The sequence below is a fragment of the Alternaria triticimaculans genome (genome assembly GCF_023758025.1).
Source record: "Alternaria triticimaculans strain BMP 0046 chromosome Unknown scaffold_29, whole genome shotgun sequence".
Taxonomy (NCBI): Eukaryota; Fungi; Ascomycota; class Dothideomycetes; order Pleosporales; family Pleosporaceae; genus Alternaria; species Alternaria triticimaculans.
The window spans coordinates 194,336-209,164 of NW_026055986.1; the positions used below are offsets into that span (position 1 = coordinate 194,336).

The 14,829-nt window shown below is 32.7% G+C and overlaps 1 protein-coding gene across 1 annotated transcript; it reads left to right on the forward strand.

Annotated features, from left to right (window-relative positions):
* Positions 1-1,563: 1,563 nt before the first annotated feature.
* J4E78_010306 (uncharacterized protein) lies at positions 1,564-2,310 on the forward strand (the record flags this gene model as incomplete). Its single annotated transcript, XM_049370884.1, has 1 exon — positions 1,564-2,310. One exon carries the CDS (start codon positions 1,564-1,566, stop codon positions 2,308-2,310), a length of 747 nt encoding a protein of 248 aa, XP_049217469.1.
* Between the last annotated feature and the right edge of the window lie 12,519 nt (positions 2,311-14,829).

Consider the following 14,829-nt stretch of genomic DNA (forward strand, 5'->3'; position numbering starts at 1 on the left):
ATCCTGGCGCAAGTCTCCCTTTCGGTTTGGAAACTCCAAACTATTCAACCTAGGCGCGGGCAAGCCGTCGGACCGTGGTGAAGATTACGAGTTCACGGATGCGGAACATGCGGGAGGTGCCCGCGCTTGGGCTGCAGGCGGAAAAGAGGTGCCACAAGCTAGCATCGGCACCGTGTCTGGGTCTGGTATCTCAGTGAACAGAGATGAGAAGTTGCGCGATGGTTATGATTCGCCGTGTGTTGTCACCAATGATGCGACTAGTGAGGAGTGGATCATGAAGGAGGACTCTTCTAGGTAGCTCAGCAAGACTTAGTATTATCAATCATTAAGTATGGTCTTGAGAGGCCATGCCGAAAGCCAACACGAGGGTATATGGCGACACATTCGATAACTGGGAAGGTCGGCGAGAAGTGAAGCAGAGCACTTTCGCTCAAAGTGCTAGAGCTGTCAAAAGCATTCGAAGTCATGACACGAGCAATGCTTCCAAGTGCCAATTCAGATAACGCATCGAAGTCGAACGAGCCTCAGAACCTTGTACTATCGGTCCTTGTGATAGATGCGCAGTGCTCGTGTCGATGTATGCGTGCGGCCAGCCACCAGAACTATGTATATCCAGGGATCTCGCAACCTTGAAATGACCGAGCTTCATGCCTACGATTGCGTACCGCTGCGATGAGCTGATGCCATAGGCGCTCGTGCATGTGCTGTATGCGCGCCTCGCCGCGACCAGCTTCGCTTCCAGCCTCATCCCAAGGCGCAGGGTACTGAGCGCACCTAAAAGCAAGTTGTGGTGTCGGCTCTGGAGCGTCGCTCTCGCAGAAACCTATCCGGTGGACTTGATCATGTCGACCAAGTACCAATATAATGTGTCTCCGCCCCTAGTTGTGATCGAGGCAGTCCAATGGCGATAGACGGGATTGTGACGCGCGGTCGAGCGGTTCTCACGAGCTTGTCCGTAGATGCGCTGGGTATACGATGGTGGAAATGTGCTGCGATACGATTGCAGAGATGCCTACACGGGTGCTCATGTGGACGTGTCGTGTAGCTCATTGGAAGCGGATTTCGGGGGGTATTCCTATCGCATTGGTTCGGAGTGGACCACATAATTAGCGCAGTACGGTCAATCTGCTGATGTCAAAACATGGTACATAAGTTTGGAAGGACTTCGTGATTGATCCGGGCGGTAGCTCCAGGGCTGTTGCTGGAGCGGAAGCTCTGTCTTGGTTCAGAGGCCTTGGGCGACAAGCCGGACGTGCGCGCCGACCATGCTACTCCCGAATTGCCCACCAGTGGCAGCCTGTCACCCATCATCTAGGCAACAACCCATATACAGCCTGCTTGGATCACTCATGATCACACAGAGCAGTTATCTAGACACAATTTATGATGGAATTCAGAGGGCGTTGCAATCAAGAAGGTCCGGACGAAGGAGTCCAATTTCATTTGCGCTTGGCGCACGTAGCTCAACCAGCCGACATGTGACCTGTCCATGTGCACGCCAACACTACCTCGTGTAACCCTCATCAGACCACGACCATCAGCTCTACCCAACCCGATCCCTCCATGCCCGTAACCCGTGGAGGCCGCAGAGTGGCTCGCCACCCACGCAGGATAACTCATGTTCTTCCTTTCAGGCACAACGCGCTCATGGTGTTCCAGGGCCTGGATTCGTGTCCTCTTCCACCGCTTTACAATTTCACCATATACTTCACCCATCCGGACGTCAACCCGGACAATGTTCAGCCATATGAGCTCTTCAAGGCGATCAGAAAAGACTCCCTACTGGAGAACTTCTGTCACTTCCGCCTCGAGCTATTTTTCCTACATGTCCCAAATGCAGAGGATTCCGACGAGGCCTGCATCGCCCACTATCGTGAGGAAAAGCGCAGCCGGGGAGACTATACACGTCAGGTCGAAACACTAGGGTTGTCGTCCACTATGGACAGTGAGAACGGTGCCGGTAGTCTACCCGGCTTGGTACCAAGTTACATCGAAGACCCGGACACCGAGTATTACCATGGTCTTATCTACATCTACCGAGGACCTGATTGGACTATAGACGAACAGTTTGTACGTCGCATCTTCTTCGATCCTATTCCACAGAATGTGTATAGTTCGTTCGACCACGACGCAGATGAACCTGACATTCTTCCGGCCATCGCCATTTTCCCACTAACGATACGCCATTTGGAAAATCACAATGTCAAGTCGATTGGCGAGGACATGTACTTCAAGTCCTTTCTCGCAACAAACAATGTCACGAATGAACCGTGGGAGGAGGCGATCAGGCTTGAATGGTCTACCTGGTGAAAGAAACCAGTCCTGGATACCAACCGATGAATATGTTCTCGTGATGTTGTGTGTTCGTGACTGAGGTGTAGTAGTAGAGCAGACCTGTCTCGACTATGGGCCCCATGAAGTCGAGGAAGTTGCAACGAATTACAAGGGCGATAAGAAGCTAACAGACAGATTCTGGGTTCACGACTGATGCTGCTTGCGTTCATTGCTGAGGCTGTTCTTTGAAGTGGATAAATCGAGTATATGGGAACCAACCACAGCCTAGCTCTGACGTTACCCAGCATTAATTACATTTTCATCGCGCGCTACGGCGACCAACAGGATATCTGCGAACAAAGTCAGCCTTGCCCCGAGTCGCACACGTCTGACATTCTGAGGTCAGCTTACAACAGCGACAGTACATAAGGTATCTATCGCACGCGTGTGTACGCAGTCAGCATGGCTTCGACCTCTCAGTCAGTAGAGTTGGCCGAACTATCGGCACGGCCACTTCTCAAGTCCAAAGTCAGCGAAACAATCGACGAGCCCAGTTCCACCGTTCAGAGTGGTTCAGTGAGTGCTAGCAATGCGCCACCAAATACAGCGCCGAAAATTCAGAAGGCTGGGAGTCAGAAGAACAGGAATCTCGCCGCACAGGCGAAGAACATATTTCGAACAGCGATAGCTCGCGTGTGCCTTGCATGGAAGCGTTGTGTCAAGGCCGTGAGCCGTGGTTGGAATAAGAGCTGGACATTGGAGACATTGTGTCTAATCGCCTCAACCCTAACGCTTGCCGGACTTGTTTCGACACTTTTGGCCCATCAAAATAAACCGCTCCCTCAATGGCCCCAGCTGGTCACGATAAACTCCATCATATCGCTGTTTTCCCTTCTCATGAGGGCATGCGTGGGTGTAATATTGACAGAAGGTAGCTTACGATCTAAACTTGAGAGAGCATACAAGCTGACTTCGGCGACAGGGATCAGTCAGTGCAAGTGGAACTGGTATCGAAAAGTCAGGAAATTGGATCACATCGAACGACTCGATTCAGCGAGCCGTGGTTCTTGGGGCTCTATCAATTTGCTGTACCACTTGAGACCATCACAAATATAGTACCCACACTGCGATCAGCCCTGCCTTAGACAAGACTAATTTTGTGCAGTTACCTCGCTGTACTTGGCGCCGTTATCACGATCATGTCGTCCCTGCTCGGCTTCTTTTCGCAACAGCTCGTGCAATTTCAGGATTGTCTTCAGCAAGACATAGCCGCGTCGGTCAGGCTATCGAGAACCAACTCTTACAACCAGATTGGAGGTACAATGCAATCCAACGTGCCCACAGAATATGCCCCAATGGCAGCAGCGATCAGCGTCGGCATACTCCAACCTGTCGGAGATCTGACCAATACACTCTCTTCCGGCTGTAGTAGCGGCAACTGCACTTTCTCAGACAAGGGCAGTGCATCATTCTCGACCTTGGCTTTCGGTCATTTCTGTAATAACATTACCTCAAACATCCGCATAGTGAATGAGACCTATTCGACAAGAAACAATTGGACTACGGCATACCTGGCGCTAGATTATGGGGACGACAATACCTTGGAATGGTCACGAGAGAATGGTGGAGAGCCTGTCGTTCGCTCCTGGACCTCGCTCACCCAATCCGGCCTGACCACGATGTACTTTCTTTTCAGGTCTTCCAATCGCAATACAGATTGGAGGGCTGTCAATTGTTCACTCTTCCCAACGATCAAGACGTATGAGACTAGGATCACCGATGCCATTCTAGAAGAGCAATTGGTTGACACTGCGTATCTTGAAGACATATACGCACAATTCGATGAACCGCCCGTGTGGGACACTGACCTCTCAAACACGGTGTTTACATGGATCCATGCGATGACAACCAACTACACTATACGGAACGGCATGAAAGAGTCATGCGAGGGCTCAGTCAGTCCCGGTACTGGGCTCTTCAGATTCATGAAACGTAGCGACGAATCCACTTACATCAACGGCACCGGTCATACGAATCCAAGCGCGGGATGGAAGTGGTGGTACTTTCCACCAGAATGCGTGTGGCTTCTTAACAAGTTTTCGGAAATGACTATACGCGAAAGCCTGACAGCTACATTTGACCAACAAAACCTTTCAATGGGCCGACGCGACGGAACGATAGGCTCAGTTCACTTGCGTGTCCTTTTCGAGGAAGGCAACATCACATTCGACAGCATTGAAAGACGAATAGAGAACCTCGCGACGTTAATGACTTCTGTCATCCGCACTCACGGTAGCCCCGTGCCCCTTAAAACTCCTCCTGGGTCGTCATCTCCAGTTCTTTCCGCCGACGGGCAGATGTGGGTCAACACAACATGTGCGTACGTACGATGGTCTTGGATCGCCTATCCAGCTGTTATGATTGCTCTAAGTGGTCTTTTCCTTCTGTTAGTTGCGATTGAGAACCGCGACACTCAGCGCGATCGGCTTTGGAAAAGCTCGTTCGTTGCTGCTCTCTTTTGCGAGGTCGAACTAGACACAAGACCACAGGGGATAGCAGATATGAAAGCGAAAGCCAGGACAGCAAATGTCACTATGGAGAAAAGAGGCTCTGGGTTGAAGCTAGCTTAACACTAGTAAAGGCTATACAACCAATGTCAATCCCTGCAAATATACACTTTCTTAGATTAGCTCTCGAGTTTCACTTGAGCAATAAGCAAAAGATAATAAGCAAGTTGCATGTTAGGTGGTCGCTGAACATAGTTCGATGCTCTAGTGGCATCGTGTATCTCCGCGGAATGCATCGTTACGGCAACTCCGCAATTGACAGATGCAAAGCGACGAGTGTTGAGCTCGTAGTGCGCATCAAGATGAACGCCATCTTCAGCCTTGTGGAGAAGCAATAACCTTGGCAGGTTTAATTATAGCCTAGCGTTGGGTTCATCGAGTCTAGCCCGAGAGAACTCTAACACCACTTTCGCTTCACGAGTCAGGCCATGCTTGGAAGTCTCCTATCCACGATGTAATATATTCTGGTCGCTCCCTCTCATTAGTCTGGTAATGCGTCCCCATTCGCCGACCGTTTCTTAACCCAAGTCACTCGTTCCGACGGTTCTTTTACACGATGCGTTCTTCAATGTTATTAGCCGTTCCGGCCCTTCTATTCCTTAATGTCAATGCGTTGCGCGTCAGCACCTCGAGTGTTTGCGGTAAACAGTCCTGGAACACGCTTACTTGCAAGAATTCGTCTTGGGGAAACTGTTGCTCGAAGAATGGACGTTGTGGTTCCACGCCACAACACTGCGGAACTGGATGCCAGGGTAAATTTGGAGACTGCAAGTCGCCAGTACCTTCAGCACCCGCGGTCATCGTTTCCTCAGCACCTGCGACGTCATCGAAAACACTTGCAGTATCCTCGACGATAATTGCAGTGTCATCGGCAGTACCTGCAGTCTCATCGGCAGCACCCGCAGTCTCATCGGCAGCACCCGCAGTCTCATCGGCAGCACCCGCAGTCTCATCGGCAGCACCCGCAGTATCATCGAAAGTACCCGCAGCATCAGCGGCCCCGGTTACGGGCGGAAAGATCTCCACTGATGGAACTTGCGGCGGAACTTTTGGCTTCACCTGCGTCGGCTCTTCATTTGGCAATTGCTGTAGCGCGTATGGATGGTGTGGAACGTCCACCGCCCATTGCGGCACTAGCTGCAATGCAGCCTTTGGAAACTGCGGAGCGGCGGCATCTTCATCGACCTTGTCCACGACTACAGTTCCAACTGCGACCTCGGCAGCTACACCAGCACCCACTCAGAAGATCTCCGTCGACGGAAGTTGTGGCAGCGGAGTGACATGCCTAGGCTCTTCATTCGGCGATTGTTGCAGCGCCTACGGGTGGTGGTAAGCTCTCAATGTCCTCTCCCCCTCTCTCTCATACTAACATCGACTCGCAGTGGAAGCACCGCCGCATTCTGTGCAACAGGCTGCCAAGCTGGATTCGGAAAGTGCGATGTTCCTTCCCCCAGCCCGACTCCAAGCAACACGTGTGGCGTCGAAGGCTTCGCCAATGTTGAGGCATACTACGCTTCTTCGTTCAACTTGATCGATGCGACCGATGTTTCGACTTGTGCGACGCTATGTTTGGCCGAAGCAGAATGCAAGAGTTACTTGTTCAATCCGAAGCTTGGAAACTGCGCGTATCTCATGAATTCGCTCGAGCAGGGAGAGTTCATCGCCACCAGTGGCACGGATCAGCTTTTCTGGGAGAGGTCCTGCGCTGAGGCGAAGTAGACTTTGTAGCAAGATAAGCATAAGAGGCACCTAGTCCTTGCGCGTTGCTTTCAGGAACGATATGCAAGTTATTCTTAGTAAAACAGCGGCTAGTCATAGCTTCTGTTACCCCGCTCTACGCGTTTCTAAACGTTATACTACTATATATTATAGTGTTCTAGTATTAGAACTTACTTTCTATCTACTATAATTACTCTACTTAGAGAGCTCTAAAGTTTCTTAAAATAAAATAAAATTAGAATTACTTAAAAGCTTATATAAATATATATATAAGTAGCTATATAATTATATAATTATAAAAAGTAGTAATTAAAAATAATAATAGTTTATTAGTAAACTAATAATTTTATAAAAAGCTAGTTTAAAAGAAGTAAAGTTTATTACTAGTATATAAAAAGACGTATTTTTAAAAGAGTTAAAATTCTATATTTAAAGATATAGATATTAAGTAGACTAAAGCTTAAGTTCTTAGTACTACTATCTTTAGTATAGTTAAAGCTTTTAAAATCTAAAGTAGTAAAATAACTATTTTATAAATACTAATATTTATTTATAGTAGAGAGAATTATAATATAATTATATATTCTTAATAGCTTATAACTAATAAAACTATAAATTATAAAGTAATAATAAATACTAAAATATTTAGTAAGTAAAATTATACTTCTATATATATACTCTCTATTTTCTATCTCTATCTCTATTTCTATTTCTATCTCTATCTCTATTTTTATTTTATAGCTTATAGTAAATAAGAGATCTAAGACTTATTAAAGATATAAATAGTAGCTTAAATCTAATACTAAAGCTATACTAATATATACTAGATAATTTCTTAACTATATCTTTACTCTTTTATAAGTTCTTCTAGCGTTAGTAAGTCTACTTAAAGCTAATCTTATTACTAGTTATATTATCTCTTTCTATATCTATATTAATTATATTTTTTTACTATATTATATTACTTATTAAAGCTTCTATAGACTACTCTAAGACTACTACTAAAAAGAAAGCTCTTAGTTAGACTATTCTAGTAATTATTATATAGACTATTATTAAAACTATTATAAAGTATTATAGAATATACCTCTAGATTCTCTTATAGAGTATTATACGTAATTATACTAGTATAGATTAAGATAAGCTTTTAGAAGCTTTACTACTTAAAAGAGCTTTCTAAGTAAGCTTATAATATAATAATTTATCTTCTATTTATTTCTATACTTCTAGACGTAATATAAAGACTATTATTAGAGCTTTTAAAGTTTATTTTACTTATTTTATATTATATTTTAAGACTACTAAGACTATTACTACTATAAATACTATTAAAATTATTATACTACTACTATAAAAGCGTCTAATATATAAACTAAAACCTTTTATAATTCTTTATTATAGCTAAGCTTTTAAGTAACTTACTAGTAATATATAAAAGTTTTTTTATAAGCTATACTTACTCTAAAGAGAGTAATAAAATAGTTATTATATTACTAGTATTACTTTTTCTATCTAGAGTAATTTATTTATTATATATACTATATATATTTATAACTTTATATATAAAATTAGACTATAGATAGCTTTACTTATAAAAATAAAAGTAGCTATTATATACTAGTATAAGACGTTTATTAGAATTCTTAGCTAAAGTAATAATAAATAGACTAAAGAGAATTAAGTATTTAAGATCTATCTTTAGTATAATAATACTATTAAATAAATAGTAGCTATATTAGTATTCTACTAATATAGTTACTTTTAAGAACTAAGAGAGTAGTTATCTTTTTTAGCTACTTAGCGTCTTAAGTTATATTATATTAATAGCTAAAAAGTTTCTCTTCTTAGTAAGGCTTTAAAAGTAATATATTATTAGTAACAAGCTTTAGTACTAATAGTAATATACTCTAAGTTTATTAAAATTTTCTAGTAGTTCTAAGACTAACTAGAGAGCTAAGTATTTTTTAATATTTTTTATAAAATAGAGTCTATAAAATTAGATATAAACACTAAAAAGAATAATAGTTATAAATTAATCTAGTATATAGTATACACTTACTACTATAACTAGCTAAATTCTATTTTAACTTTACGTATCTAGTTATAGATATATATAATATATTATATTAATTTACTACTATAATAGATAAAGTCTATAAAGAAAGTTTTTTATTAAAAGCTAGTATAGCGTATATTTATAGAGAAGATTTTAATACTATCTTCTAGTAAGATTAGAAAGTAAAGTAGTTTAGCTTAATTTAAAAAAAATTATAATACTAGCTTTTAATTTCTATTATAAAATTTTAACTTTTAATATTTTCTAAAAGAAAAAAAACTATACTTTATATATTAAGTATTATATTATAATACTTTTAACTTTTTAAACTAAAGTATAAAATTTACTATAATAATAGTAGTATATCTATTAAAGATTTATAGTTTTATTAAAAGAAACTAATTTTAAGAGAGTAAGATTTAGATATATTATTTAAACTTTACTTTTTTCTTAAATTTCTTAAAAATATAGAGTTTAAGATAGATTAAAGCTATATATTTTAGTACTACTAACTATAGTAATATATAAATGTCTAGAATCTAAATAAGTAAAGTAATTTCTTTAGAATTCTAAACTTTTATTATTAGTACACTAAGTTTAATAGAGAATTTTATTTCTATTTCTAGATATAAAAAAGTATTAAGCTAGTTTTCTAGTAGCTTTTAGTTAACTAAAGTATACACTTAGTATCTACTACTATAGTAATATAATTATTCTAATCTTTAGACCTAATTATACTTCTTTACTAAGTATATAAGAATAAAAGTATAAGTATAATATAGTTAAGTAGTTATAATATTCTAGCTCTAAAGAGCTTAGGCTAACTTAGTACTAGCTATAAATACTTTAGATTTACTATTATAGCTTAGTAGTAATTTATTTCTAGTCTTTTTAGAATAATATATCTAATTATAGTTTAACATTATATATTTAGTATTTAACTAACTCTATTATTTAATATCTAAATTACTTTACTTTATAATACTTTTATATATATAGTTTAGATATAATAAGCTCTAAAGTAAATCTTTTTATTATAATATAATAAAGTAGTAAGTAGACTAAATTATTTTTATATATAATAAATAATAATAAGAAAAAATTAGCTTCTATATTTTTAAAGATAGTAATATTACTTACTAAAGAACTTATAGACTTATTAAAAGCCTCTTTAGTTATTACTATATATAGCTTAGTCTTAATAATTACAGAGAAAAATATACTAATTAAGCTTATTATAGAGCTAACTATACTTTTATAGTCTACTACTATTAAACGTAAAAATAAATAAGCTATATTAATCTATAAACTTAAAGAGTTATGTAAATAAACGTAGCTAGAGTATACTTATTAATATATAGCTTATTTTAGAGAATTAAAGTATAAAGTACTTATAAGTAACTACTTAGCTTTTAAGAAGAATACTAACTACTACTTTATAACTCTAAAAAGTAAGTTTTAATTAAATCTAGAAGCTTTATATTTAAAGAATCTAAAGATATTTACTATTAATAACTACTTATAGTATAAATACTAATAGTATAACTACTAAGTATATAATTATAAGACTATTTTTATAGAAGTACTTTCTACTTTTTTTTTAAGTATCTAAAAAGTAAACTTTACTATTAAGTTTCTTTATAAAACTACTTATTTTATTTAAAATACTTATTTTTAAAACTATATAAGACTTAAAGTATTTTAGATACTTATTTAGAGAAATTTTAAAATAGTTATACTTAATACGCTTACTTCTAAGTTATTATAGTATTTTATAGCTTATAATAAGCTTAAGTAGACTAAATAAAGGCTAAATTAAGATTTTAACTCTTTTTTAGTTTACTTTAATATAGGTTAAAGTAAACTAAGTAACTACTTTAAAAAGTAGCGCTATAAAACTTTATAAGTACTTTTTTTTTTACTATTTTAAAAGAACTTTTACTTTAAAACTAAAAAAACTATAATACTATTTTTAAGCTTAATACTTTAGCTTACTACTACTAAAATTCTAAAGTATATAGCTTATAAGAAAAAATCTTATAGCTATTAAGTATAAAATCTTTTTTTAGAGTTTTTTTAAACTTAGAAAAAAGCTAAAAAGTTTAATTTAGCTAAATCTAACTTAAAACTAGCTAAAGAAAACTAAGATAGACTAAAAAACTCTAATATAGTATAATAGAAGTATAATAAAACTAAATACTTTTAAAAAATTATCTATAGTCTAAGAAAAACTTTAAAATTTTATTAAGGTAAAGATAAGAAAATAGTAGTAAGTAAGAAAGCTAAAGTTCTTTTTAGCTACTTATATTACTTTAAATTTCTTATTCTAAAACTTAAAACTTTTTTATAATATACTTTACTAGAAACTAGTAAAGCTACTTATAGTAAAAATATTACTTAGCTAGTTAAAGCTTATTAAAGCTTTAGTAAATAGAAGTTTTTTATTAAATTTTATTTTAGTATTACTTACTATAGCGTAAAGCTTATTAGTTTACTTTTTACTTAAGCTATTAGTAAATAAAGTAAATAGAAAAAATTTAAAAAATTTATAGTACTAGTATAGTAACTATAAAAGTAGTAGATTCTTATAAAAAATAAAAAATTTTAAATATTTTATATATTATTATAAAAGTCTATAAGTATTAGAAATACTTAAATCTACTTTAGATAAACGTATATTATCTAAAAACTAGCTACTCTACTTATAAAATACTTTTTTAAAGTTTTAAGTTTAAAAATAAATCTATTTATAAAAAGATTATATAATAAAAAACTAAAAAGTTTAAAAAAACTATATATAATTTTAAATTAGATATATATAGCTATTTTATTTCTTTAGCGCTTTAGTCTAGTCTAGAATAAGCTAAAGAAATTAAGTTACTTTTATACTATAGTAAAGTTATCTATTTAGACTTAGAAGATAACTTAAAAGCTTTTACTAACTATAGTTTTTAAAACTTAGTAATTAACTTACTATCTAAAACTATAGTACTTTACTAGCTATTCTATAACTTCTCTAAAATAGAGTTAAAACTTTTATATAAGTATTTAAATAAATACTTAGTATAAAAGTAAATTAAATATAGTAAATTTTTAGTAAAAGCGCTTATACTCTATATAAAGAAGAAAAGTAGTAGTAGATACTTAAATTTTAATTATAGAGGTATTAATTAAATTACTATAAAAAATTAAAATTTTTTACTACTTATTATAGAGTCTCTAGAGAAACTAGCTAGTACTAAGTTCTATACTAAACTAGATATAGAAGAGACTTACTATAAAGTAAATATTAAAAAAGATAATAAGTAGAAAACTACTTTTTATACTATAGTATAGTAATAAAAAAAAAAGATATTAAAAAAGTTAACTTTTTTAAAGCTATATATCTAGATAACTATTCTAGCTAGAACTAAGATTTATAGTATTTTAGTAAGCTAAAAACTTTCTTTTTTAGTAAGCGTTTTTAGAACTTTACTTAGTAAGCTTAAACTAGCGTAATATTAGTAGTATTTAAGTATACTAAAAAGCTTTACTTTTTTTAGCTTATATTTTTCTATTTATAGTATTTATTTATTTAAATTCTAAACATTCTATTATATATACTTAGATTTATTACTAGTTTAAATAAGAAGTTATATTATTTATTTTTATAATAGTTAGAAAAAAAAGTTTATTTTTAAGCTTTTTATATTATAAGCTAGCTAAATCTAGTAATTAGTACTTAGTATACTAATCTTTAGCTTTTTATACTACTTTATAATACTTAAGTAAGCTTTTAATATAGTTATTTATTAATTTTTATAAGATAGCTATTTACTTTTATAAAATAGTAGTAAAAAATAATTTTACTACTTTCTTACTAGCTTCTACGCTTAAGGAGCTAGTAAGTTTTTTTACTAACTTATTTTTTAGTAAACTTTAAATATTTTTTATAAAATTTAATTCTAAGCTAAAAGTAAAATACTTAAAAAGAAAAATTCTATTCTTCCTAAACTAAATAAAAATAGCTAAGGTTTTATAAATTTTAGTATAATTTTACTAAAACTTTTACTATAAATAGAAGAAGATACTAGCTTTTTTAATATTAAAAAAATTTTAAAAAAAAAAGAAGAATTAACTAAGTTATAGTTATTTAAAGTTAAGATAAAAAAAAGCTTTTTTATTTGTTTTAGAAAGAGATTTAACTATAAAAGTTAAAATCTTTTTTATATATTTTTTATTTATAAAGCTTTTAAAGTTTAATAAAGCTTTAGTTAAATATAACTTAGATTTTCTACTTATTTAGATAGCTCTTTAAATAGAGATAGTAATATTATAAGCTATAACTTAGTTACTAAGTTAGCTAAAAATAATCTAAAATACTAGAAAAATACTAGATTTTTTAGAGAATAATTAAGCTTATTTAGATATATTTTAAATATACTAGTATTAGTTACAAAAACTTATTTAGATCTAGATTTTTTCTTTTTTTTCTTTCTAATATATTTTTATCTAAAACTATACTTATACTTTATAAAAAGCTTATCTAAAAATAGAACTTTATTAAAGTTTATATATTTTTTTTTTAATAGTTTTCTTAATATATTTTTTTTAAGTAAAGCTGTTTTTTTTATCTAAAAGCTACTTTTTTTTTAGTAGTAGAAATAAAGAATTTCTTTACTCTTAATAAATATTATAGAGATTTAGTAGAAAAGTTTAAATTATTTTTTTCTAAAATATATTAATTTATCTTTTTAAAACTATATTTTAGATATCTATTAACTACTTTAGTAGCTCTTTTAGAAACTTTTAAAAAGTAGTCTAGTTTAGAGTTAAAAAGAGTAGTAAAAGTACTTTACTAGAAATATTTTTAAAAGAGCTACTAAAGAAGTTAATAGAGACTTAGAATATAGTTCTAAAAAAACAAATTAATATATTTAAAAAAATTCTTTTCTAACTTTTTTACTAAATCTTTATAATATTTACTAAAAGTAGAGAAATACTTTATTTTTACTACTAAAAAAAAGAAGCTTTTTAATTAAAAAAACTTTATTTAGAAAAAATAATATTAAAAAAACTATAATAGAAATAGAATATATAAAGTTTAATAAAGTTATATTTTTAGATAAGTCTTTTATTTAGTATAAGTATAGTACTAAATAAACGTATATTAGAAAGAAAAGAAATAAGAAAACTAAGTCTTAATAAATTTTTATAACTAATACTAGTACGTTTAAAATATCTCTAAATAAGTATAATTATTCTAAAAAAAATTTAGTATATTTCTAGTTATTTAGAATTTTTTAAGCTTAATTACTAACTAAGTTATAGCTTATAATAGTACTATTTTTCTTTAGAGAGCTATCTAAATAAATAAAAAATTTAAGTTATATATAACTAAACCTTTATAAAACTCTAAAAGCTAAATAAATATAAAATATATATAATAGAGGCTTTAACTTTTATAGTTAAACTTCTTTTTAGAATAGAAAAAAAAGTTTTTTTTTAATTTTATCTTTAAATAGCTATAACTTAGTTAATTTTTATTATTTTTTTAAAATCTTTAAATATTTAGAAAAGTAATAATTTCTTTTATTTAGAGTAAAGAGTTTAGTAATATAATACTAAAATCTATAAAACACTAGCTATTTTTAATTATTTTAAAAGAAATATATCTTTTTTTCTTAAGTATTCTATTTATAGTCTAGATCTAAATTTTATAAGAAAAATATAAAGTTTACTTAATAATAAACTAGTAAAAATATTTACTAGCTTTTTAAGTATAAAAGCTAGTAAAAAAGTAGTAGAAATATTTTTTACTACTATTTTAGAAAAGTAAATAGCTATACTATAAAAATTAAAAAATAACTATATTAAAAGCTTACTTAAGTATTCTAAAGTAGTAGAAAAAGCTAAAAGCTAGTATACTAAGTACTAGTTTTTAGATTTTGCTAGCTTATAATATAAAAAGCTTAAAAAATAATTTTTTAATCTAACTATTATAAAAAAAAAAAAAATCTTTAATTTATAATAGTAATAGATCTAAGTATAGATAATAGTATATTAAAATTTTAGCTTAATTAATACTATTAGTAAAAAGATTTAAGCTAAAAAGAGAAAAGCTTTTTAGTATACTAAAATACTACTAATATTTTGCTAGTTAAAGCTTACTAAGTATAATTCTAAAGACGCTACTTTAAAGAGAAAGGTTTTAGCTTTCTAAAATACTAAAAA